Source organism: Lissotriton vulgaris, chromosome 5 (assembly GCF_964263255.1).
Source record: "Lissotriton vulgaris chromosome 5, aLisVul1.2, whole genome shotgun sequence".
Lineage (NCBI taxonomy): Eukaryota > Metazoa > Chordata > Amphibia > Caudata > Salamandridae > Lissotriton > Lissotriton vulgaris.
Genome location: NC_141693.1, coordinates 2003106619 through 2003134014, shown reverse-complemented (window position 1 = coordinate 2003134014; position 27396 = coordinate 2003106619). Strand labels below are relative to the sequence as shown.

The 27396-nt window shown below is 46.9% G+C and overlaps 1 protein-coding gene across 4 annotated transcripts in view; it reads left to right on the top strand.

Annotated features, from left to right (window-relative positions):
- NUP214 (nucleoporin 214) overlaps positions 1 to 27396 on the top strand; it is a 438399-nt gene that overhangs the window by 109216 nt on the left and 301787 nt on the right. For all 4 annotated transcript variants that reach the window (XM_086924798.1, XM_086924800.1, XM_086924799.1 and 1 more), the window contains exons 10-12: positions 15695 to 15821; positions 18648 to 18809; positions 19917 to 20334. In XM_086924798.1, the coding sequence (XP_086780924.1) occupies positions 15695 to 15821; positions 18648 to 18809; positions 19917 to 20334 (707 nt within the window). The remainder of the gene's footprint in view (positions 1 to 15694; positions 15822 to 18647; positions 18810 to 19916; positions 20335 to 27396) is intronic.

Genomic DNA, 27396 nt, shown 5'->3' with positions numbered 1-27396 from the left:
CGTGGCATGCGCTTCATCTTACACTGCTGCAATGCGGGTTTCAGCGTCATCCAGGCGTTCCCCTTGTATGTCCAGCTTCGCCGCCATGTTGTCCACTCGCTGCGTGAGGTTGTCCAGTTTCCCTTTGATATCTTATAGACTGGTTTGAATCCCCTTAAGAACAACTTCCATTGCGTTACCAGTTGTGGATTCATTTTCCGGTTCAGTATCAGAATGCGCAGTTTCCCCCTTCTTGTGTCTCCGCGATTCAAATGAGAGTTTGGGTTGCTGTTTATCAGGTTTGCCCATGATGTTGGTAGTCGGTACTACTAGAATACAATAAGAGACGCCGTAGCCTAGCACGATCCAAGAGTAACACTATCTGTTGACTTCCCCTCTCATAGGAGCGCTTTTTCGATCTTTAATTTATTCCGCCTTTGGGCATTACAACAGTCCAGCTCAGTTGATGGCTTGTTAGCAACTCATACATACACAGACAGGTGGTATCCGGGGCGGCCCATAGGTGTATGGACTAAGGTATTCCCAGAATCTAAGTTTCTTCCCACAGTGTCACCCCACAGCAGATCACCGTATAACTACAGCAGGAGCCACAGCCTCTATTGTGAAACTGGCAGCTTCCGTCTCATAGTCTGGGCACTCACCTCGTGATCCGCACCAGTAGGCTCACACGGTGACAAATATTACCAGGAGCATCAGAGCAGTATCGCTCCAGCACAGCAGAATTCTGAACCCTGGGTCCTGCAGGCGGCACATGGTCTACTATATCACCTCCTCCTGCGTCGGCACATGAGATGCGATGCTGGCCCCTCACCTGTCCAGCAGGCAGACAGGCCGAACAGCTGTGCAGGGGGAGTGCTATGGTCGCTAATTGCGATGTCGCGCTGGCAGGGTATATACCCTAGCTGTAGCCCGCAGCTGTCACTGTGCGTTCAGGACGGCTGCCATTTTGTGCCTGACAGTCTATCGCATCGTGGTTCATAACATTGCCAGTGTGCTGCTCCATAACCAGATCAAACCTCCGCCTTCCTTCGCATAGTGGAGGCGCGCAGCCCCGCCTCAACTCACGCTCCTCACCTCAGGTAACTCCGCAAATTTTGAAAGAGAACCCCAGTGCAGGGCGCCGCCATTTTATGCTGGGCTGTTGCACCTCTCTCCGGAGCTCGCAGTGTTGCCACCCACACCTCACATGAGCGCATCACTCACCTTCACAGTACGAGGTTTCATTTTAACAGTCTGTATTCTTTGCCTAATGCGCTCCGCAATCACCAACTTCACGCTCCCTTGCTCGCCGCATTATATCTAGTTTGGTGCTGTTTTGGGTCAGGGCACCGCCATATTACAGAGGCCTGCCGCGCTGCATCCTCTGTGCTCGCACCTACTAATGTCACTGCCAACTTACTGCACAACAGTCACTCTCTGCATAGTATGGGTACGGTGGATGGCTGCAGCACTTATGTCAGTTGACTGCCATTTCGGACGCTGTAGTACTGCTCCCTGTGGTCAACCACTGATCAATGCTCGGGCTTCCGCAATGTTCGAGGCATGTGGGCTGCTGAATTCATATCTGTGCATAGATCGCCGCCTAGTGTTGGGTCCGGATGATCGCATATTGTTGTCCTGGAAGAGTCTTCGAAGTATCACGAGATAGGTGGCTCCTCCCCTGGACTACAGTGCGCATGGGCATCGACTCCATCCTCAGATTGTTTTTTTCCGCCATTGGGTTCGGATGTATATTGGTTCACTCTAGTCGGAATCGATCTAAAACTTTCTTAAGGCCAAAAGGCCTTTAGTTTTTTTCGTCGGTATAGTTTTGCGTTCGGTGCCCGATTCTTCCAGCTCAGTTCCGAGCCGGATTCCAGAGAGCCGCGTGCTTTCGACGCTAAGGGCCCAGTCGACGCCAAACACCTTATCGACGGACCATCATGGACCGGAGTCCATTCAAGAGATGTCCCGTGTGCAACTCCAAGTATCCCCACATCGATGTCCACCCGGTGTGCAACAAGTGTCTGTCGCTGGATCATGACGAAGCCATCTGCATGGCTTGTTCACGATTTCGATCCAAGAAGACTCTTGTGCATCGTCGCGCTGCGTGCCAGGAGGCCCAGTAGACTGCACCGGCGCCTGTGGACATATTCGATGCCGGGAATGATGAGAGAGCTGACCGGGAAGTTAGTGAGAACCTGTCGAATCCAGCGTCTGAGGTCGACTACAACTACGACGCGGACGTTGAAATGCTCGAAGCCGAAGAAGTCGTCGACGAGGTAGGAGACGACGATGGGGCCTTTGGGGCCATGGAAGATAGCTCGAGCGAAGAGCTAACTCAAACTGACATTGGGGCCGAAACGCTTCAAATGGCTCAGGTCGAGTGATCGCCACTAGGCCTTACCCAAGATCTTCCAGTGGGTTCTACGGCCCGCCTTCGGGCTCGGCTACGGACATTGTTATTGAGCCGCACCCTGCGAAATCGAAACCGAAAGTGAAGGCACCGGTCTCGACGCAAATGAAAGCACTGGTGCCCCCCCTCGAAACCAAAAGTGCGTATTGCTTTGGTCGGATCAAAGCCCTCGGACCTGTCGGCACCGACGAAGCAAAAGGGCGTTGTCGATCCGAAGAAACAGCTCAAGGGCGTCGAGACGAAGTCTGGCACGCCAAAGACAAAAGTCAAGGCAATCGAGCCGAGCAAATCGGCGCCGAAGACGCTTGACACCGACAAAGGGCTCGGTGATCCGAAGGTTCTCGAGACTCCGCGTCGACAAGACAAGGCCAAAAGCGGCCCAACCCACGAGTCCACGTCTAGTGGTGCCTCGAAGGATTCCGTCGACTCGACGCAGCCGTCCGCCGCTTTCTCCAAGCAAGTGGCGGACTCCCTGAAGCGCATCAAGGACAAGGCCTCAAGTGTCGGACCAAAAGATCCTCCACCTTCGAAGCCTGTCGATAAACCTCAGAAAGCTTCGACGCCCATTCACTTCACGTTGCCGCCGAAAGTGGCGCAGAAGGCGTTCACCCCTGGGATGGTCACCAACGTGCCCGAGAAGGTGTCCTCGGTGCCGAAGTAGACGACGGTGGTCCCGGCTGTAAAGCATCGACAATCTTCGTTGGAAGAACAACAAGAACATTTTATCGATGCCGAAACAGGCAGACTTTCCCTTCATAAGCTGAAAATTGCCCCGGAACAGCCAATGGAGTCCTATAAAATTCCACTGAGGAAAAAGAAGGATTCCACTTCGACTCCTGTTCTTGTGGAACCAATTTCTCCACGTGGCCATAATGTCTCACCCACTTATTCAGATGTGGACACTGGGGAAGGGGATGATGATGATGATGAGGAGTACAGCTATCCTGTCTACACTGAGCCAGATGATACCAATGAACCCTGGGCAGCTGGTGCTGACCCAGGTGATCCTCACTCCACCCCAGACACTCAGATGTATGCTGTGAAAATGTCGCCTACAGAGGATTCAGCTGCGTTTAATGCCCTCATTGAAAGGGCAGCTGAGAATCATGACGTCCAGCTCCTGCTGACCCCATTGAAGTGGACTTTCTTTTTGACACCTTTTCCGTCTCCGAGAGGACTGTCAAGACTCTGCCTATGTTGAAGGGTGTTTTGAAGCATGCTGGGGAGATCTTTAAAGAGCCTACGAGAGCCAGAGTGATAAACCCTAGAATTGAGAAGAAGTATAAACCGGCTCCTAGTGACCCTACTTACATCAAGGGACAGTTGCCTTTGGACTCTCTTGTTGTTTCTAATGCCCGGAAGAGGGCTAACTCACAAACAACGGGTAATGCTCCTCCCCCAGATAAGGAAACTGAGGTGTTTGAGGCATCAGGGAAAAGGGTGGCAGCTCAAGCGGCCAATATCTGGCGCATTTCAAATACACAAGCACTTCTAGCACGGTATGACAGGGCACACTATGACACACTGGAGACCCTGTTGCAGCACCTGCCAGACGAATACAAAGAGGCAGCTGAGATGCTCATCCAAGAGGGGAAGCTGATATCCAATGCTTCTATTAAATGTTAAATGTCGTATACTTGTAAAGCGCACAGCTGCCCCATCAAAGGGGCGTCCCGGCGCTGTATACCGCTGGGGAACCCATCCTGGCTTTCCCTGTGAGATGGTCCCTCCTGGGCATCTCCAAGGTGAAGACAAGCATCCCCGGCGCAGATGGGGCCGTTAGTAGAGATTAAGCAAGCTATTGCCCAGAGTTGCTGAGTGGGACCCATGGTTGGAGTAGGCACCGAGGCGAGAATTATCGAGTCCGCTGCACCATGGCCCAAGACCCTGCCGCGTTGGAAATTGAACCCTGGTCCCGGGCCGACCTCTGCTTCTGGGTCTGCCGCCTCTAACCAGTGAGCCACACCACTCCACTATGTGCACTGGGCGCGGCCAGAGCTATCAACACTAGTGTCATGCTGAGACGACATGCCTGGCTCAGAATCTCAGGATTTAAGCCGGAGATACAGACCACCATTCTTAATCAGACAGTAAACCCTGATCATCTATTTGGCCCAGAGGTGGGCACCACCTTGGAAAAGATCAAAAAGGACACTGAAACTGCTAAGTCCATGGGGGCTCTGCAGTCCCAGCAGTTCAGGGGTGGTTCTTTTCGTCTCTCAAGCACTAGAGGTGTTTCCAGAGGCCAGCTCTCCCAAACCACACAGTACTATAAGGGCAACACGCAGACCACATACACCAAACAAAGTCGAAGTGGATATTGTGGAAACAGCGCCAAGGGCAGAGGTCGTGGAAACAACAACTCCAGATCCTCCACCACTAGCAAACAGTGACGCCTTGTCACTGCCCCCCGACCACGCAACACCGGTCGGGGGGAGACTTCAACAGTTCCTGCCAGTCTGGAAGTCCATCACCACAGACAGGTGGGTCACACAGCTTATACAGTACGGTTATTGTCTGGAGTTAACATCCACTCCACCCAACATACCCCCAAGACACCGTCCTATGTCCGCCGAGCACTTGCACTTATTGCAGCAGGAGGTCACCGTCATGCTGCAGGAAAGGGCAATCGAGCTCGTGCCTGTGCAAGAAAGAGGCACAGGGGTTTACTCCCTGTACTTCTTAATACCAAAGAAGGATGGGTCCCTCAGACCCATACTGGACCTCGGACCCCTCATCAGTACATCCTATCGGAGCACTTTCACATGCTGACCCTGCAGCAAGTCCTACCGTTGCTCAATCAGGGGGATTTTCTCGCAACACTAGATTTGAAGGATGCGTATTTTCATATTCCGCTACACCCGTCACATACAAAAATACCTACGGTTCACCATCCACAACCAACATTACCAGTTCAAGGTTCTGCCTTTTGGGGTCACCACGGCACCCAGGGTGTTTACAAAGTGCCTGGCGACGGTGGCAGCACTCCTAAGGAGACAAAACATTCACGTCTACCCTTATCTGGACGACTGGCTCATCCAGGCAAGGTCCGCCCAGCAGTGTGCCGCTCACATGTCCCACACCATTCGCCTTCTTCACGATCTGGGATTCTCACTGAATTACCCAAAGTCCCACCTGCAACCCGCCCACATACGGCAGTATCTGGGTGCGACAATAAACTCTCTGGCAGCCACAGCACAGCCGAATTCAGTGAGGGTCAGCAGCATTCAATCGCTGATACAAAGATTCAAACCTCAGCACTCGCTTCCAGCACGAGTGTTCATGCAGTTGATAGGCATGATGGCCTCCTGCATCTCCATAGTCCTGCACGCGAGACTACATATGCGTCCGCTTCAGGAGTGCTTAGCACGTCAGTGGAATCAGGCTCACGGACAGTTGAAAGACCTAGTGTTGGTGAGCGGTCGGGCATACAACTCTCTGCATTGGTGGAATCCACAAAACCTTTGCAAGGGACGACCGGTCCAAGAGACTGTGCCACAGATCATCCGGACGACGGACGCTTCTCTCCAGGGATGGGGAGCTCATGTACTCCATTACACTGTGCAGGGACTAAGGACACCGCAGCAAAGGAAGATGCACATCAATGTTCTGGATCTGACGGCGATCTTCATGCCACTAAAAGCCTTCAAAGTACATCTGTGCAACAAGGTCGTGTTGATCCGGACGGACAACATGACGGCACTGTACTACATTCAGAAGCAGGGAGGTACTCACTCTCCACAGTTGTCTCATCTGGCTCAGAGCATGTGGAAGTGGGCCATTCAGAGAAACCTCTTCCTCATGGCGGAACACCTCCCAGGCAAGGACAATCAGATGGCGGACCTGCTCAGCAGGTACAGCCACCAAATGCACGAGTGGGAGATACATCCATCAGTACTCCAACCGTACTTTCAGCAGTGGGGTCATCCACAGATAGACCTGTTCGCCACAAAGGAGAACGCAAAATGCCAAAGCTTTGCCGCCAGGTTTCCACACCCACAATCGCAAGGCAATGCGATATGGATGAACTGGTCAGGCAAATTTGCGTACGCTTTTCCCCCAGCACCTCTAATACCGCTGGTGGCACGCAAGCTGAAGCAGCACTCGATGACTCTCATCCTGGTTGCTCCGACGTGGGCTCGCCAACCATGGTACACCACGTTTCTGGAACTGTCTGTGGTACCGCATCAAAGGCTGCGCCTCACACCCAGGCTTTTGACGCAGAGCCATGGCGACATTCAGCATCCAGATCCACAACAGCTCAACCTGGCGATCTGGCTCCTGAAGTCTTAGAGTTTGGCTACCTCAACTTACCTCCTGACTGTATGGACATCATCCGGGAAGCAAGAAAGCCCACCACCAGAGCATGCTATGCGGCGAAGTGGAAGCGGTTTGTCATTTATTGTGCAGACCACAACATTAACCCGCTGGATGCATCTATTCAAAGCGTCATTTGTTATCTCTTACATCTGTACAAATGTAATCTGGCCTATGCTTCCATTCGCATACATTTATCCGCAATGGCTGCTTATCTCCAGAACAGACAGCACCTATCACTTTTCAGGGTTCCTGCAATTAAGGCCTTTCTGGAAGGACTCAAACGTGTCATTCCTCCACGGACGCCACCAGCTCCAGAGTGGAACCTCCATGTGGTCCTCACCAGGCTGATGGGTCCCTCTTTTGAACCACTGCATTCCTGCGAGATTCAATTCCTGACATGGAAAGTGGCTTTCCTTATAGCCATTACGTCGCTACGACGAGTTAGTGAACTCCAGGCACTAACTATCCAGGAGCCATTTATTCAAATTCATCCTAACAGGGTGGTGCTGCGCACTAACCCTAACTTCCTTCCTAAGGTAGTGTCTCAGTTCTATATCAACCAGACTATAGAACTACTGGTGTTCTTCCAAAATCCAGAGTCACTTACGGAGAGAATGCTCCACACACTTGACGTGAAAAGAGCCCTAATGTACTACATTGATAGGACCAAAGATTTTAGGAAGACTAAACAACTGTTTGTTGCCTTTGCGCCACAACACAAAGGTAACCCCATTTCCAAGGCTGGTATAGCCAGGTGGATCGTTAAATGCATTCAGATCTGCTATCAGAAAGCCAAGCGCACTCTCACCATTCCACCAAGGGCCCACTCCACCCAAAAGTTGGGGGCCTCCATGGCTTTCCTTGGAAATATTCTTTTGGAAGACATATGTAGAGCAGCCACATGGTATACCACACACACATTTACAAAACATTACTGTGTTGATGTGCACTCCAAACAGCAGGCAGCTGTAGGTCGGGCTGTTCTGAAAACACTTTTCCAAACTGCTGCAGCTGGCAGGGGCGGCCGCCGTTAATGGAGGGACTGCTATGTATTCTATGCACAGATATGAATTCAGCAGCCCACATGCCTCGAAAGCGAATATGCTACTTACCAATATGCATCTGTTCTTGGCATGTAGGGCTGCTGACATTCATATCGCCCGCCCTGCTCCCCGGCGCCTGTAGCGGCTGCAGCATTCACACATACTTCTAGCATGGTCATCATTCACTTAGTTTCACTCCATCTTGGCCACAATGGCTAAAAACAATCTGAGGATGGAGTCGATGCCCATGTGCACTGTAGTCCAGGGGATGAGCCACCTATCTCGTGATACTTCGAAGACTCTTCCAGGACAACAATGTGCAATCATCCGGACCCAACACTAGGCGGCGATCTATGCACAGATATGAATGTCAGAAGCCCTACATGACAAGAACAGATGCATACTGGTAAGTAGCATATTCGTTACACAGCGCTGTACTTTTCAGGCCAGCCGGTCCCAGGGACAATTTCACCACCTCGTTCGCATCGCCTCAATGTTGAAGTCCGCACAGTTTAATCGCCTCCTCTTCCGATGTCCATTACTGTCAATATCTGTCAATTTGGCATCCGCAAAATCGCTATTTTAGCCGATTGATGTTCCTGACCGGCAGAGCTGTCTTAACAGGCAGCCATCCAGCAGTGCGCCCTATAGCGCCCCCCATGTCTCATAATATGCTTAATGAAATATGTAGTTTAGAGTAGCCGAATAGCTTCGTAAAATACTTGTACATTTTTTTTCTTTTTTTTTTTAAAATCTTTTTTATTAAGAACAGGAAAAAACATATGCTCATACTACAATAGTTGCAGCAATGAAGACATTTCTCGTCAGCCATGTGAAGAATACAGACAATGAAGGAGTGGTGGGTGCGGAAAGCAGTCAGTCAAGCACAACCACAATACATCGGACAGTCAGAGTATCAATATTAGCCTGAACCAATACCCTAAAGCTCCCCCGCCCCCTCTAAAATCTCCCATCTCGATCATTCACAGCAGGTGCACCACCTGCCCCACACTTCCTATTTATTTCGGGCGGCCTCTGCTTTGATGCACTGCTCTTTCAGCTCTCTGACACTAGTCCAGATAGGGCTTCTTCTCCAATCGAGGAGAGGGGCCCCTACCACAGTCACACGCTATAGTGCAAAAATTAACAACTAGACAACCGGACCAAGGTTCAGCACGACCACAACACAAGTACGATATAGTCAAGTTTTAGTGCAGCACACTTCCCGTGCCCGTCGTCCCAGGGCACAATTACGGTCAACAACTTTTCTTCAAATAGCGGAGGCACACTCATTGAAGTAAAACAGAGGTCTTCTTTAGTCCAAATGATCAGATTCTTCATTGTGGTAATTATACCAAACAAACCACACAGCCAACGCGTTTCGTTCCGTGTCGGAACTTCGTCAGGGCATGAGTTTGAAATGTCCAATGGACCGGCGAAACGACAGTAGGTGTGAGTGGGCAGGCAATGAAGTTAGACTCCTGTCCTGTCCCAAAGATAAGTAGATGACGCTCCACGTTGCGAGAAGATCATGTGTAAACTGTCTCAAGGTGAATCCAAACAACCAGGTACAATTCCTGAATTTAAAAAAGATGTCTAATGACACGTGTAACTGCAATCCTGGTGCCCGGATAAGTCCAGGAATGGAGTATAGTCCTTGAGGCAATGACTAGCCAAATACGCTTCAGTTCTGTGTTCGTTGTGCGCAATCTTGAGAAATCGGCAGCGGCACCCAGCGTGATAACCGGGTTGGGGCCCAACCCGGTTATCACGCTGGGTGCCGCTGCCGCTTAGAATATATGTACTGGCGTATATTGACAGAGATTCATACATTTATATGGATGTCCCCTCATTTGTTTGACTCGGACTGACCTGGAGATGCTCACATATCTTCTCCAGCTAGTCTGATATTCACTGCCATTGCTGACGAGAGGTGAGCAGCCATACCTGCGGTCCTCACTTTGATAAGAGAAATCCAGGAAAGGTAGAGGGAAAATGTGGGTTGACTGGTCCTCGCAGCTCCTGCTGAGAAATGGTAGTTGAGTATCACCCTTGGATGTACAGTTTTCTCGTTGGATCATTGTACCTTGGTGTGCAAATGACATGTGCTTCGTATATACTGTCAGTCCTTCATTACTGTTGGCAGCAGTGAATGTTTGGCTGAAGTTTCACCATTGCTGAGCACTCAGCATTTGTGCATCCTTCAAGGAAGCCAGGAGTAGTCTGCCAAGAATCTGCCCTTACTGAGGCCTTGCATACCTGGGCACACTTTCATTTTGCATCCATCAATGTGCAAGGATTTATCTACTTATAATTACCCCGTGATTGGGATGTCGGAGGTCGGTTAATTTTAAAGTATGGCAGGAGTGCGCATCCTTTGCTGCTGGGATTTGCTAGTTATTCTGCTAGTCCTCTCCTCTTAAGGTTACCTATTGCTGAGGATAGAGTAATTGTGCAACCCTCGGATGCTGGGATTTGTCTCCTGTGATTCACTCCTACAGGAGACGATGAAAAAGTGAATCATACAGGTGGTAAATTCAGGTCGGTTGGGCAAGATGGAAAATACAGAGTGTTCTGCTGGAGCAGTGCAGTGGCCCCTTATTAAGCAGTTGTCAGTTGCATAGATGTTCGTATTTATCTGGCATCTTCCAGCCAAAGTCTGACATATCTAAAATAAACGACGAAATGTAATAGTTGAAAATGACTCTTGGTATAGATATGAAATCATTTGGATGCTTTCTGAAGATCCCATTAGAGCCTCATGATCATGCTTCGCTTTTCCATTATGGTTTGTAATTTAGTGTATTTTGGGTAGGAGAGTATTTTAGGGTGACCCCTATGCACTCTGACTTAGTGCATTGAATTAGCTTGTGAACTGTGTGCGACTATCAATCAATTAATCAAAAAAGCTTTATTCAACTGTTATGGATTTACAATCATAAAAGCACAAAGAAAAAAGTATACATCGCTTTCCAATCAAAAGACAATTAAGGAACAGCATCAGTTTTATAAAACAAACACATTCAAAAGTAAAATACCTAAAGAAAGGTTTTTAAAAACAGTTAAAAAGCAATTGAAATTCATCTGTAATAGGTAGACTTTTCCTTAAACGGAGTACTCTCTTTACAAACATAGCAAGCCTCCATACTAGATGTTCATTGTCCAACTGCTGAAGTTTTAAAAAAGCAGGGCGACATTGCCTTAGCCCCTGAGTTTTTAAAAGTGGAATTAACCACACTTTCCTTAACTCTGAATGCAATTTGCAGAAAAGAACGGCATGAATGGTAGACTGTTATGATTGATATCACAAGGACACAATGGGAGCTGCCTCGACCAATCGTTCATTTTAGGCCAAGTCAGCAGTCTATGAAACATATTAAGCCTAAATTTGGGCAATAACATTCGATCATAAGTTACAGGGACAAATGACAAATAGGGCTCCATGCCAAATGTAGTCAATATAGATTGATGTTGGTTAACAGAGGGCTTCAACAGTTCACCAGACAGTCTGACCTCTTCCAGCATGTGAAGCCCCTACTTTTTTAACGTTTCCCTTGAAGTCATCTGTAAGGAACTTGTATTGGTAAAATATTGTGGATGCCCTAAATCATTCATAAAATCACAGGCACATCTAATCCATGGTATCTTTAAGGCTCCGTCTAATTCAAGACAATCATCTAAAATATCCCTATTTAACTGCGTCTGTTCCTTAGACCAGATACTATGCCACAGCAGTATGAGTTCTATTTTAATTAAGCCAGAAATAAGAGAGACCCAATTCTTCATGGCAAACAAAAGATAGGGTACGAGGGGGGACAGATGAGATAAATCTAAAAAAAAGAATTCTCAACTTGTTGCAGCAGCGTGGTATTTTATAGACCCCACACCTCGGCTTCGTACATTGCTGATGTAATGCACTTTGCTTTGTAGATTTGTATGATCTCCCCCAGAGGTTTCCGGCCGAATTTCTTTGAAAATGTTACCAGGGCATTGGATGACCGAATGAACCTCAATTTCTTTGCAGTTATTGTTTGAACCCAGGATTCGTTTTGATTGAACAGTGCCCCAAATATGAAAAGCTCTTAGTTGTGGTTAGATTCTGTCCCTCTACAAAATTATCTGTTCGAGGCATGAGATGCAGATTCTACACTTTGCAATAGATCGCCACCTGGTGTTGGGCTCGGATGATTGCATGTTGTTGTCGTCTTGGAAGAAGTCTTTTGTAGTCCCGAGATAGGTGAGATAGGTGACTCCTCCCTTGGACGATAGTGCGCATGGTCATCTGCTCCATCTTTAGTGTATTTTTTTCCGCCACTGTTTTCGGATGGAATTTTTTCGTTCCTGTTCGAAATCTACTTTTCAAGTACTTTGACGCGTAAAAACGTATTCAAACTTCACCTAACTACTTTCGATATTAACAAGAATCCTATCGACTCCGTCAGCTCGAATCCGGTCGTCAACGCGGGCTGTTGGGCCTATCCACGCCATGAGGCCTACACCTCATAGAAAGGACGATGATTAAAGGGGTCATCAAACACGCTCCTGAGATATTTAAAGATCCTGTACGTACTAAGATCCTAAACCCTAGAATTGAGAAAGAATATAGGCCTGCACCTGCGGATCCAGCCTACATTAAAGCACAACTACCATTAGATTCACTAGTTGTGTCAAATGCTAGGAAAAGGGCGAATTCACAGACGTCAGGTGAGGCACCCCCACCTGCCAAAGAATCCAAGGTAATAGACGCTTCAGGCAAAAGAATAGCTGCGCAAGCTACCAACATATGGCGTATAGCTAACACACAAGCCCTCCTTTCAAAATATGATAGGGCTCACTATGATCAGTTAGAGAAACTACTACAACATCTACCTGACCAATATAAGGCGCAGGCAAACAACCTTATACAAGAAGGCAAGCTATTTCCATTGCCTCAATCAAGTGTGCACTTGATGTGGCAGACACTGCATCCAGAGCTGTCAACACTAGTGTCCTCCTTAGAAGACATGCGTGGCTACGCATTTCAAGATTTAAACAGGAAGTGCCAACTACCATTTTAAATCCACCATTTAATCAAAAACAATTGTTTGGACCAGAGGTAGACACAGCACTTGAAAAGATAAAGAAGGATACAGACACTGCCAAATCTATTTCGTCACTCCTATAGAGGAGGCTCCAAGCAAACTGGAGCAGACAATACAACATCCTTCAAGTCCAACACACAAACATCCTCTAGCAAAGGATATTTTAGAGGAGGATATAGAGGCAACAACAACAACAAGGGAAGAGGTCGGGGTAACAGTAATCAAACCTCTTACACCACTAAACAGTGACTTCCCTCTGCTCCCTCAACAGCATTCCACTTCCTTGGGGGGCAGATTAACACAGTTCCTACCTGCCTGGAATGCCATTACAACAGACAGGTGGGTAAGACAAATTATCCAGTATGGCTACTGCCTCGAGCTTACAGCTACCCCTCCACACATACCACCCAGGCAGCGTCCAATGTCTGCAGAACACCTTACTCTGCTCAAACAAGAAGTCCTGTCACTTCTTCAAAAGGACGCAATAGAAATTGTTCCTTTACAACATCAAAGAACAGGGGTTTACGCGCTGTATTTTCTAATTCCCAAGAAGGACGGGACACTAAGAACAATTCTCGAACTCAGGCCCCTCAATCATTACATAAAATCAGATCATTTTCATATGATCACTTTACAACAAGTGCTCTCACTGCTGCAACAGGGCGATTTCCTTACAACACTAGATCTAAAGGACGCCTACTTCCACATTCCTATACATCCTGCTCACAGGAAGTATCTAAGGTTTGTACTTACCTACCAACAGACTGTATGAACATCAGTAAAGAGGCCAGGAGACCTACTACTAGAGCTTGCTATGATACTAAATGGAAGAGATTTGCAATGTATTGCAACAATAACCAGATTGATCCTCTGGATGCTTCTATCCAAAACATCATTTGCTACCTTCTACATTTACAAAGATGTAACTTAGCATATTCATCTATACGCCTACATCTTGCAGCAATTGCAGCATATTTACAAAACAGACAACATCTGTCTCTTGAGTACCTGCTATTAAAGCATTTATGGAAGGATTAAAAAGAATCGTTCCCCCCGGGTTACCACCCTCTCCAGTGTGGAACCTAAACGTTGTTCTTACAAGGCTCATGGGACCGCCTTTTGAACCTTTACACAAATGTGAACTGCAATTACTCCCATGGAAAACAGCTTTCCTTATTGCTATTACCTCTCTTAGGAGAATAAGTGAGATGCAGGCTTTAACTATACAAGAACCATTCTATCAACTACACCACAACGAGGTGGTTCTAAGAACTAATCCTAAATTCCTTCCAAAAGTAATTACTCCTTTTCATTTAAACCAATCTGTAAAAAAAACAATCTAAGGATGGAGCCGATGACCATGTGCTCTATCGTCCAAGGGAGGAGTCGCCTATCTCGTGACTACAAAAGACTTCTTCCAAGATGACAACATGCAATCATCCGAGCCCAACACCAGGTGGCGATCTAATGCAAAGTGTAGTACTCTGCAGCTCTACATGCCAAGAACAGATGCATACTGGTAAGTAGCATTTTCCTTCTCTCTGCACAGTCCCTTGGCCACATCTCATTACATGTCTTAGAAATTTTAATACCGAGGCCTAAATCCTTCATAAAAACTGAAAATCCATTAATGAACCTTTGGAGAGCAATTTGGGTTCCTGCCAACATAACTGCGTCATCCGCATAACGTAGTACCGGGATGGGTTGGCCTGCAACATGTGGGAGGTCATGTTTAGTTCTTACCAATGCTGCTTCTAACCCATTATTATACAAATTAAAAAGAAAGGGGGCCAGCACACAGCCCTCTCTCACCCCCCTTCTAACAGGAAAGGTAGCCGTGCATTCCCCCCTGTTCCTAAGCGCACACTAGCTGACGCCCTACTATAAAGGTTCCTTAAAAAGCAATAATTTGGGGATCTACTATCAGATCCTCGAGGACCTCCCACAGTCTTGCGTGCTTCACAGAATCAAAAGCCGCAGTTAAGTCCACAAAACCATGTACAATCTGCCCTTTTTTGCCTTGGTATACTTTCCTATAAGCTGGGCCAAGTTTAGACACTGCTCCATTGTTCCCAGCCCCTTGCAAAAGCCATATTGTTATCTGATAAAATATGGTTTTCTTCTGCCCAATCCTGCAGGCGCTCTAAAATCACGCGGTCCACCACTTTCACCATTGAGTCTAATAAGGAGATTGGTCTATAGCAGCCCGGGTTGTGATGATCCCCTTTTTTGAAAATGGGAACTATTATTGACACTCCCCAAGTCTCAGGTAACTGAGTTTGACAACTGGCATTAATGACCTGGTTATAATAGGCCCCCATTGTGAAATATTGGATTTAAACAGGTCTGTGTGTGACTAAAAGAGGGCAATCCTTTGAACCCAAAGCAGCCAATGTTCACACTTCCACTCTGGACATAGGTTACTATCTGCAAGGAATTGTAAGCTGCTAGAAACATTCCATATGGTAATGGTTTGGAGCTGCTCATAAAGAGCATACACAGAACTTAGTGTCTTATGGTTTAGCCTACGCTGCAAATAGATTTGCCCATAGGTGATGGAGTCAGTTTAGACCATTAATTTAAGCATGTCAGAGGTGATAAAGTTACATCATTTTGCCCTATAACCAAACAAAAAGTACCAGGCTAACAATTTTCACAATGAACTGGCATGGTCGAAGGAAATATGTGCAGGGTGGACTGGTGTGAGGGGAAAGATGGCGTGCTTATGTGTTATTCATGCCCTACATGTTCAATTAGGAAAGGTGCACCATATCTGTAGTGAATAAAGTAGCTGTTGGACACGCAGGAGCATGTTATCCCTCCGTCTCCACCTCTTGCCATCTTTTCTTTTTTAGGCTAACTGGGAGCTGTGGGTGTTAGAAGATGCCAGTCGTGCAGAGCTGCCGGTCACTGAGAACAGCGATGACACCCTGCCAGTCGGTGTGGCTCTCGATTTCACCAGCCAGCAAGGGATCCCACTTTGTAAGTCTTTGGTGGATGGCAAGCAATTGGTGTGGATATTGTACGTTTGATATTCCGCTCCTGCGCAAGCCTCTCTCCTCTGCACCCCTGTCTACAGTGAATACCCATATAAGCTGGGAGGGAATTTCTTACAGCAAATACAAACCGTGTAAGGTTGAAACTCCCAAGCTCACCTAGAGGTGAGCTCTATAGGAGTGACCAGGAGTGAGCTGAGGATTGCCCTGCACCCCTTGATATTATATGAAGTTTTATATATAATTGGATGAACTAGGATAAGATCTTGTATGTTGTAGGCATTTTTATTGGGGCACTTATGTTTTTGGATCTCATGGGACTGTTTTAATATTTGCTTTTATATTAGATGAAGTAAGACATGGTTTTATTATTTGACATGCTTATTTTGGAACATTGTACAATGTTTTTAGGGAAAGCATTTATCATGTATGTTATACTGTGAATGAGCATTAATTGGTTGTATAAAATACTACTGCTAGTATTATTATCATCATTATTATAATTAGTATTCTATAATTTCTCTAGAGGCTAGGGTCCTGAGAGAGCACAGCGGGTGAGGTAGCGTCATCCCTTTGTAACGTCAGTCTAGGGATACCAATACTGAGGTCGGAGACACCAAGCTCTCCCTTTGAGATGAACCTTCCAGAAAGATTCTTTTATCACCTGAAGACTGACCCACCCCACGGAGAGGCTTATCTCCAAGAGCATGGAGACTGTGTACTCTTATTCCTCAACGTCTCCTCCAAAGCAGAGAGAGAGCCTAACATTCAGTGTGCATGGAGACCGATTACTTTAATTCCTCGATGTCTCCTCCCAAGCAGAGAGAGAGCCTAACATTCAGTGTGCATGGAGACCGATTACTTTAATACCTCGATGTCTCCTCCCAAGCAGAGAGAGAGCCTAACATTCAGTGTGCATGGAGACCGATTACTTTAATTCCTCGATGTCTCCTCCCAAGCAGAGAGAGAGCCTAACATTCAGTGGGCATGGAGACCGATTACTTTAATACCTCGATGTCTCCTCCCAAGCAGAGAGAGAGCCTAACATTCAGTGGGCATGGAGACCGATTACTTTAATACCTCGATGTCTCCTCCCAAGCAGAGAGAGAGCCTAACATTCAGTGTGCATGGAGACCGATTACTTTAATTCCTCGATGTCTCCTCCCAAGCAGAGAGAGAGCCTAACATTCAGTGGGCATGGAGACCGATTACTTTAATACCTCGATGTCTCCTCCCAAGCAGAGAGAGAGCCTAACATTCAGTGTGCATGGAGACCGATTACTTTAATTCCTCGATGTCTCCTCCCAAGCAGAGAGAGAGCCTAACATTCAGTGTGCATGGAGACCGATTACTTTAATACCGCAATGTCTCCTCCCAAGCAGAGAGAGAGCCTAACATTCAGTGGGCATGGAGACCGATTACTTTAATACCTCGATGTCTCCTCCAAAGCAGAGAGAGAGAGAGAGGGAGCCTAACATTCAGTGTGCATGGAGACCGATTACTTTAATTCCTCGATGTCTCCTCCCAAGCAGAGAGAGCCTAACATTCAGTGGGCATGGAGACCGATTACTTTAATACCTCGATGTCTCCTCCCAAGCAGAGAGAGAGCCTAACATTCAGTGTGCATGGAGACCGATTACTTTAATACCTCGATGTCTCCTCCCAAGCAGAGAGAGAGCCTAACATTCAGTGTGCATGGAGACCGATTACTTTAATTCCTCGATGTCTCCTCCCAAGCAGAGAGAGAGCCTAACATTCAGTGTGCATGGAGACCGATTACTTTAATACCGCAATGTCTCCTCCCAAGCAGAGAGAGAGCCTAACATTCAGTGGGCATGGAGACCGATTACTTTAATACCTCGATGTCTCCTCCAAAGCAGAGAGAGAGAGAGAGAGCCTAACATTCAGTGTGCATGGAGACCGATTACTTTAATTCCTCGATGTCTCCTCCCAAGCAGAGAGAGCCTAACATTCAGTGGGCATGGAGACCGATTACTTTAATACCTCGATGTCTCCTCCCAAGCAGAGAGAGAGCCTAACATTCAGTGTGCATGGAGACCGATTACTTTAATACCTCGATGTCTCCTCCCAAGCAGAGAGAGCCTAACATTCAGTGTGCATGGAGACCGATTACTTTAATACCTCGATGTCTCCTCCCAAGCAGAGAGAGAGCCTAACATTCAGGGTGCATGGAGACTGATTACTTTAATACCTCGATGTCTCCTCCCAGGCAGAGAGAGAGCCTAACATTCAGTGTGCATGGAGACCGATTACTTTAATGCCTCATCCCAAGCTGAGAGAGCCTAACATTGAGTGTGCGCGGAGACTGCGGTCCCCTCACTTCCCTGTTAACCCCTGTACAGGGAATACGATTGAGTAACTAAGACTGAGAGACCATGAAGACTTCCCTCCCTTGTACATTATCACCCTAGGCAGAGCTAAATATTGAGAGAACTTGGAGGCTGCCCTCTCTTTCCCCCCCTGTGGCAAGCCCTTCAGATAATATGTTCTGTTTGGGTATGCATGCTGACATTTTTCATTAAAGATGGGTATTTGGCAGTTCTGTGTTCCCTGATTCAGTATTTACAAGCCGGTTTTGGCTTTCTTTTTAATCACCTGGTATGGGATAGTTAAAAAGTATCCACGTTAGTTCGGATAATTTTTCTATTAGTTTGTCCCCTTGTGATCGGAAAGAACTCCTTAGCTAGTTGAGTTTTGTTGTGCCCTATCCTATTTTTCATTCCGCTCTACTGCTCAGATCCAGTCTTTGCTATTGCAAGAATATAATAAAATAATTTTGTTTACTTTATAGCTGAGGAGAAGGTGCTGCCCCCGGCCCCAGTACTGCTGGTGTTGTCCACGGATGGTGTTTTGTGTCCATTTTATATGATCAACACAAATCCAGGCGTCAAATCCCTGATAACTTCACCAGAGCCACTTTCTGTAGAAGGCGAAAGGCAGGCAAAAGCACCAGGTATGTGTAGGCTGTGTGAAGGGGATAAGTTTAAAGCAGACGATAGGCTGGAGGGAAGGGCTGAAGGCAAGATATGGACTCGAGGAAAAAGCCAAAAATAGGTCCTCAACCTTAATAAAGGTATTCAAGACTGGGATCGTACTGGCAGATGCTCTAGAGTGAAATGCTCATGCCAGCTGATAGTCTGGGGTGAGGGGCTTCTACCAGTAGCTGGACTGAGGCGATGGGCTTACACCTGTATATGCACTGGCGTGAGACACACTTACTTGCGGGTGGACAGGGGAAAAGGGCTCATGCCAGCGAAAGAACTGAAGCGAAGAGCTTATACCACCGGACAAACTCGAGTGAAGGGCTCCTAATGGCAGGTGGACTGGAGTGGTGGGCTTGTACCTGCAGATCGACTGGAGTGGAATGCTCAAACTGGTGGATGGACTCAGTTGAGGGGTTTAAATCAGAGGGTGGACTGGGGTTATGGGCACTAGGAGGCTTATTGGAGGGATGAACTCAGAACAGGGGTCGACACAAGGGAGGAGATGATGGACTGGTAGGAAGGCTCAAGGCGTTAGTAATAGGAGTAAGGGATTATATCAGTAGACAAACTAGCAGACTGTGCTCTGAGGTGGTGGAGAGGAAGGTAGAACTCACAGCAGCAGGTGTAGTTGATTACATGGATTGCAACAGCAGATATGATGATAAGATGGACTCTGAAAAGGAGCTGGTCTCGAGCGAAGGCTTTACAGTGGGAGCTGCACTGTAGGGAAGGGTTTCAAGCAGTAAATGGATTTAAGGTATAGCTTCAAAAGATGGCTAGGGAGGATTTGTTTCCAAGTGTTCAAGGAGGGACTGCAAGAATTGCAGAAGAACAGACTAAGATGATACTATTATGGGAGAAGGAACTGCTGACGTTACTGCAGCTGAGTAGAGCAGGAAGACCACCATTCAACCCTTCAGACCAAAGGAGGGGCAGCAGAGTACTGAAAGTCTGTTATTGCAAGTAGGAAGGGTAGTGTGTTCACAGCTGTGCAAGACCTTCAAGCAGTATTCTGAGCCCAGACCACTTCCTTGCTTTTCTCACAACTTCGCTGTTGTCTGTTTTTATTTTCACAGGAAGTGCCTCCGGTGCTCCTACTTCTCCATCTACCATCCCTTCCCCAACTGCCTCAGCACCCTCCATACCTGTAGTTCCCACCCAGCCTGCAGCTGTTCTGGGGCTCTCTTCCAGCTTCTCATTTGCACCTTCTGCTCTCACAAAGCCTGCTGATACTGCCTCATTTTCCTCCGAGGCTTCTAAGGGAGCGCCAGTTTCCAGTAGTATGTCATCCGCCAACTTCAGTTTCGCTCCAGCTGCCGCCAAACTGTCTGTGGCGCCTGCCCCTCCTGCTGCACCCTTCTCCTTTGGAGCCTCTGGGTTCAAATCCCTGCTGGACACCCCGGCCATGCCCTCCAGTCTTCCTGTGACCAGTGGGGTAGCACGGTCCTGCTTCACACCACCTCCTTCAGCTGTCAAAATCAACCTCACAGACAAGTAAGTGCTGCCTTATGATGTAGTGCTTTTGACTATGATAAGCTCAAAATGGTGGTGAGGAGTCCAAATATGTGCTTTTAACAAAAAAAAGTGCTTGTCACCAAAAAATATTATTAGATATTTGTGTTTCTTTAATGTCTGTATTTTATCTGCCCCTTTGTCAAGTGCTTATGCTATTCATTCTTTACTGTCTTTACTTCGCTGCAAACTTTCTTCATTGTGCACGGCATACCTCTATAGTTAAAGAGAGGTAACTAGAGGTAACTAGAGGAAAAGATATGCTGGTGGAAATGCTTTTGTGTGACCTGTGTGCGTGTGTGTGTATATGTATATGTGTATATATATATATATATATATATATATATATATATATTCAATGAAAAAACCATTGGTTTTAGGCCATATATAGTTAGGGATTTGCATTTACAAAACCTTATTTTACTCGCATAAAACCATTGAAATTCCATATATAGTTAGATGCGCTAACTATATATCGCGCACCCGCAATCCACTGCTGATGATGTCACATATTACATCATTCATGACATGGTCAGTGACATCACTGATGACATCACTGATGACAACTCAAATGACATCACTGATGACAACATCCAGTGACTGTATGTTTCTGTAAAGTTAAAATATGTCTTACATATTGAAGAATGAGTGGATGTATAAATGTCTGGATGAAGGATTTAGTAGGTGCATGACTGATTGTATGAGGGAGTGATTAAATGTGTCTCACTGAGTGCATGGGTTAGTGATTAAACTGTATTAATTTGTGCATCATTATATCTGTTGTTCTGTAAACTGCTGCATGTGTTGATCAGTAGCTATATGAATAACTATATGGGTTATTGATTGGTTGCTCAAGTATTTGTATGGGAGACTGAGTATGTGTGTGGGTGGCTGGGAGGTGTGTGACTCTGTGCATAGATGTGTAAGCAGTTGATTCACTAGGTGTATGAGTTCAAGAGTGCATGTGGAAACAGCTATATGGGCGGTTGACTGTGTGCATGAGTGTATTGGTGAGTGAATGGATATCTCAGTGCTACATGTCAAAGTAAGTACATATGTAAAACACAGTACATGTGAGAGTTAACATATATAAATAACTGTGCATAACAGCCAGTGAATGTGTGAGTGGCTGTATGGATCATTGTGAACATGTATCAAGGATTGTATAAGAGAGTAAATATGTGTTAGAATATGTTTCAATAAGTAAGGTGTGTATAACTGTATAGTTGAGGAATTGGAGGTGTGTTTGATTCTTTGCATGACTGTCTAGGTGTATGAGTAACTCCATGGATGAGTGACAGTCTGTGAGTGTCTGTTTTCACTGAGTGTATCTAAGGATATATCAGAGTCTGTAGAGGTTCATCGTATTAACACATGAATGATGTCATCTGTGATGTTGTCAGTGATGTCATTTGAGTTGTCATCAGTGATGTCATCAGTGATGTCATTTGAGATGTCATCAGTGATGTCATTTGAGTTGTCATCAGTGATGTCATCAGTGATGTCACTGACCATGTCATGAATGATGTAATATGTGACATCATCAGCAGTGGATTGCGGGTGCGCGATATATAGTTAGCGCATCTAACTATATATGGAATTTCAATGGTTTTATGCGAGTAAAATAAGGTTTTGTAAATGCAAATCCCTAACTATATATGGCCTAAAACCAATGGTTTTTTCATTGAATTTTCAAGGTTTTGTAAATGCAAATTCCTAACTATATATCGACTATAACCTATGGTTTTTTCAGTGAATTTCAATGGTTTTTTAATAGCAAATATGAAAAGCTTTAAAATGTCAAGTACGTGATAGATAAAAACATTTTCGTATTTATGCACGCTGATGTGCTTTGAACGCTGCACCCCCCCCTCCCCTCTTTTCTCTTAGTAGTACTCTCTCTTTGCAGATAGTGAACGGTAGTTAACGCAGACCTTTACCCCCGTTGTAATCCGTCGTACCTGCTTGTCTCTCCATTTGATTGATTGTTATTCAAGCATTTACTGTTTTACAATTGATTCTCTTTGGTTCATTCTCTATTTACAAACAAGCACAAAGTCGCAATACTCTGTTTAGTCTTTGCAGATAGTGAAAAATCGTGTAAAAAAATAAAAGTAATCGCGCAAAATCAGTAGGCCACTAATTGGATCTCTTTTTGACCTCGCTAAAATAGAAATATTAGGAACAACCCTTCATGAGAAATACGAAAATAGTGAGATGAACTTAGCTCCACACCATGAGGGCTGCAAGACAGCTCGACTCCGTCACCCACCCCGCCCAAAATAACGACAAACCCTATGCAAATATTGAAAATATAGACAACACACCAGCAAAGAAACAGGGTAAAACATTTTATTAAATAACTATTTACATAACTATTTTATACTTTTTATTTCCCGATCCGGCTAGCTCAATCGATCGAGCATGAAACTCATGCACTCTGATAGCAAGCGTTGCTACTGATGCTATGCAGACCAAAACTGGTTTTCAGTTTGTACATTTTTCTAGATTTTTCAATCCAAGGTTGGTTGACTTTGTAGAACGATGGCTTCAGATTTTCAACATACGGTGTGGTGGCGCGGACTGGGAGGGGGCGCTTCGCTCCTGCCCCCTCCCCAAGTAAGATTTTCATACGTGAAAGTACGTTAATGGTTTTGGTCCCTGAGTTGCTTCAATGTCACTGCCATTCTCAAATGGCATAAGTTCTGGATGTTGGGTGCCATAGTTCAGAGTTCTGAGCAGCGCTTGTAACACTGTCTGAAGCTTATTTCCACCTACTGCAGCTTCACTATTCTCAAAGTAAGTGAGTGTCGTTTGTGGACCTGACTGCATTTGAAAACAATGTGATATGAAACCTTCCTAAACAGCTTGACGGAGGCCCCCGAGGGGCGGTGTGATGGCCATGGACTCGGAGAAGACACTTGGCTCCGACCCCCTCCCCAAGTCTTATAGCACCGGTGTAGCCTGAGATCGCCCCCGACATAGGCGGCCGGCTCTCGGGGTCCGGCGGAACTTTTTGCCTTTTGATGACTCTTCTATTCTGGACCTTGTCCCACAATCCGTTTGACCTGAAGACACGCTGTAGTGGGGCGCCCCTTTACCGTTTCAGTTGCCATTCCGCCCGCTTTTGCTACACTGTGCCTCTTCCGCCATTCAGCTGTTTACCGCCCGCTCTTGCGACTACAGCGTCTCGCTCACCATGTAGTTGAGTTGCTCCCGCTCTTGCGGTGCAGCGATAGGCGGCTGCCACAGGACTCTCAAAATGGCGGCCGGCTCTTCGGTTTTGGGCCTGGTCCACTAAAATGGCCCTGGGACACCTTTGAACTCGGACGCTTCCCTGATAGGGCTTGGGTCCCATTCTCGAAAGCGTCCCCTCAGCCGTGAAGATTCTACAAAAGTCTTGGGGGCCCCCGACTCCCGCAAGCTTCTGGTGGGGAGCGGCTGCCATGTCTGCTCGTGGAATGGCCACGACGGAGCTACGAGATGGTAGTGCTCTCATGCTGACGCCAGCTTTAGTCTGAAACATCCAGAAACACTGTAGACTACCAATTCGATCAGTTCCGGTAGCGCCCCAACATGACCCGGAAGAGAAGAACTTGCCCTCCCCTCTTTGACTGATGGTTCTTGTTGCCTGTCCCCTCTGTTGTCATTTAACAGAACTTTTTGGACTGCTGAAAGGGGTTGTGTTCCGGACGCTGGTTGGTGGAGACATTTTGACTATATTCTTGACCTACGTTGTCGCGTAATGCGTTATATGACACGCCGCGTTAGCGCACCCGGAAGTGATCCGAGGCGCGGCGCGCAGCGCGTAACGTAAGCATAACAGGTCATGTGACTTGTTAATAAAACTTTTCATTGGTTCATTTTACTTTTGTTATTTTAATGATGAAAAGCTTGGTCATATGACCTAAAAATTACGCTTTTTATTGTTTTCGAACATTATTTTTTTTTAAACATATGTTATAATATTCCAGGCTAATGTACTTTCCCGGAAAATTTACAACTGTCCTGCAAGTAAAATATATTCCTTTTTCGAGAAAAAGGGCGTTTCTTCGTTCCATGACGGAGCCGTTGAGTAAAAGAGACTCGGCCTGCTGTCTTAGTCGCCGATACGCCTGATTATCAGATTCTTATCGATCACTTTATGTTGCAGGAGTGGAAAACACAACTGCCCTTGACCATTTATCTTTACTGCGTTCCTACATATTATACCTTTTATCCGTCATGTAATTGGACTGCTTTATTTCACTTGCCTTTTACTGATTCGAAAACAGTGACTAAAAGTAAAAACTTTACCAATGTAAATACTACTACCGTGTTTTGTTTTAAAAACCTTTATTGTGAAAATGTCAGTATACAAATACGGGCCTATAACCACGTGGGCCGGCCACGGAGCAAACTGAAATCGTATATGATGAGGAGACATTTACACTGTAGAGGAACGTAACGAGCGGGCCATTAGGTTGGAAGAACTAAGGTGTCTAACAGTTGCGGAATCGGTGGACGTACATTTTGTAATTAAAATAAGACAGGGCCACTTACAATAAAATTTTCTAGATATACATTTGCGGGCAAGGAGTTACGAGTCCCATTTATTCCGGCGCCATTTTGGGCGAGGCCGGGCAGGTCCAAGATATAGTCAAAATGTCTCCACCAACCATCGGCCAGACCAGAATCCCTTTCGGCCCTGTATGCTACAAGATGGTGTCTTCCATTCAGAAAATATTGTTGGCAGCATTTTGAAAGGAAACATAAACAGCCGTTCTCCTAGTGAGTCTCACATTGTTACATTTAGGAAGAATGTTGAAGAGTAGTATGTGGAAAATCTGAAGCCATTTTTCTACAAACTCTCAATCAGCCTTGGATGGAAAAAAAATCCTGAAGAATGTACAAACTGAAAACCAATTTTTGTCTGTATAGCATCAACAGCAACGCTTGAGTCAGCTTTGTGTCAAGCCGCCATTTTCATTCAATCAATAGCGTCCCCCTGCACACATTCAGGGACCTGGTCGTGTCTTCAGATGAAACGGATTGTAGGAAAAGAAGCAGAAAGGAAAAGGAAAAAAGTTCCGCCGGACCTCGGGAGCCGGCCGCCTATGTCATGTGCGACCTTTGGCCACACCAGGGCAATAGTGAAGCTGCAGCAGGTGCAAATAAGCTTCAGACAGTCTTACAAGCACTGCTCAGAACTCTCAACTATGGCACTCAACATCCAGGACTTGCCATTCGGATCTTGGCGCCTTGTGCTGGTTCCGACCTATTCACACATCGGTCCACTACTGACATCACCGCATAAGCCAACGGGGCACCCCACGCCGACTTTCGGCGCAGCATTGTAGGATGGCCACACCAGTGCGGCAACTTGCTGGACACCACCTCGATGCCATCCGGATCTCGGCGCGTTCGAGTCACTGTACCGCAAAACTGACCGGAACTCAGCTGGACACGCCGTCTTTCGGCGCAGCATTGTAGGATGGCCACACCAGTGCGGCAACTTGCTGGACACCACCTCGGTGCCATCCGGATCTCGGCGCGTTCGAGTCACTGTACCGCAAGAGTGACCGCAACTCAGCTGGACACGCCGTCTTTCGGCGCAGCATTGTAGGATGGCCACACCAGTGCGGCAATTTGCTGGACACCACCTCGGTGCCATCCGGATCTCGACGCGTTCGAGTCACTGTACCGCAAGAGTGACCGCAACTCAGCTGGACACGCCGTCTTTCGGCGCAGCATTGTAGGATGGCCACACCAGTGCGGCAATTTGCTGGACACCACCTCGGTGCCATCCGGATCTCGACGCGTTGTGCTGCCTTCGGCCTATTCGCACATCGGTCCGCTACTGACGCCGCCTCACGTGCCAACGGATTTTCTACGCTTTTTGTAGCCCTATGCTGCATAACAGGTCATGTGACTTGTTTATAAAACTTTTCATTGGTTCATTTTACTTTTGGTTTCCTAAAGATGGAAGGCTTGGTCATATGACCTAAAAATAACACTTTTCATTGGTTTAGAACATTTTTTTTTCCCAAACGATGAAAGCCCCACCTTGTTTCTGGATCATTCAGACTGAAGCTGGCGTCAGCATGAGAGCACCACCATCTCGTGGCTCCGTCGTGGTCATTCCGCGAGCAATCATGGCAGCCGCTCCCCACCGGAAGCCTGCGGGAGTCGGGGCCCCCAAGACTTTTGTAGAATCTTCACGGCTGAGGGGACGCTTTTTGAGAATGGAGCCCAAGCCCTAGCAGGCAAGCGTCCGAGTTCCAAGGTGTCCCAGGGCCATTTCAGTGGACCAGGCCCAAAACCGAAGAGCCGTCCGCCATTTTAAGAGTCATGTGGCAGCCGCCTATCGCTGCACTGCAAGAGTGGGAGCAACTCAACAACATGGTGAGCGAGACGCTGTAGCCGCAAGAGCGGGCGCAACTCAGCTGGATGGCCGCCACCTGGGGAGGCCCGTTCACGCCGCCTCCCCCACGCCCCCCCCCCGGGCCGCCCCACGCCAATTTTCGGAGCAGCATTGTAGGATACCAAAACCAGTGCGGCAGTTTACTGGACATCACCTGGGTGCCATCAACATCTCAGCGCGTTCTGCTGCCTTGGGACTATTCGCACAACAGACCGCTACTGACGAGGCCTCCCCCCGCACCACCCGGGACGCCCCACGCCAATTTTCGGAGCAGCATTGTAGGATCCCAAAACCAGTGCGGCACCCAGGCGACATCACCTGGGTGCCGTCCAGAACTCTGCACGTTGTGCTGCCTTGGGACTATTCGCACAAAAGACAGCTTCTGACCATTGTTGCTTTTTTGGGTGAAAAATGTTTAAATGTTTTTACAGTTTTTGTTCCGTTCATTATATTTAAAAGTTAATAAAGTTTTATAATCTTACTTTGTAGGAGTGTTATATATTTTTTTTAAAACGGGTGAATGGGGCCTTGAATCGGGTTATTGTCATGTGTGGGCTTTGGAAGTGTGCTGCTGCAGGATCGGACATTTCAAACTCAAATGCACGTTCTTTTTCTTTCCTTTCCGAAGCATGGAGCGCAAT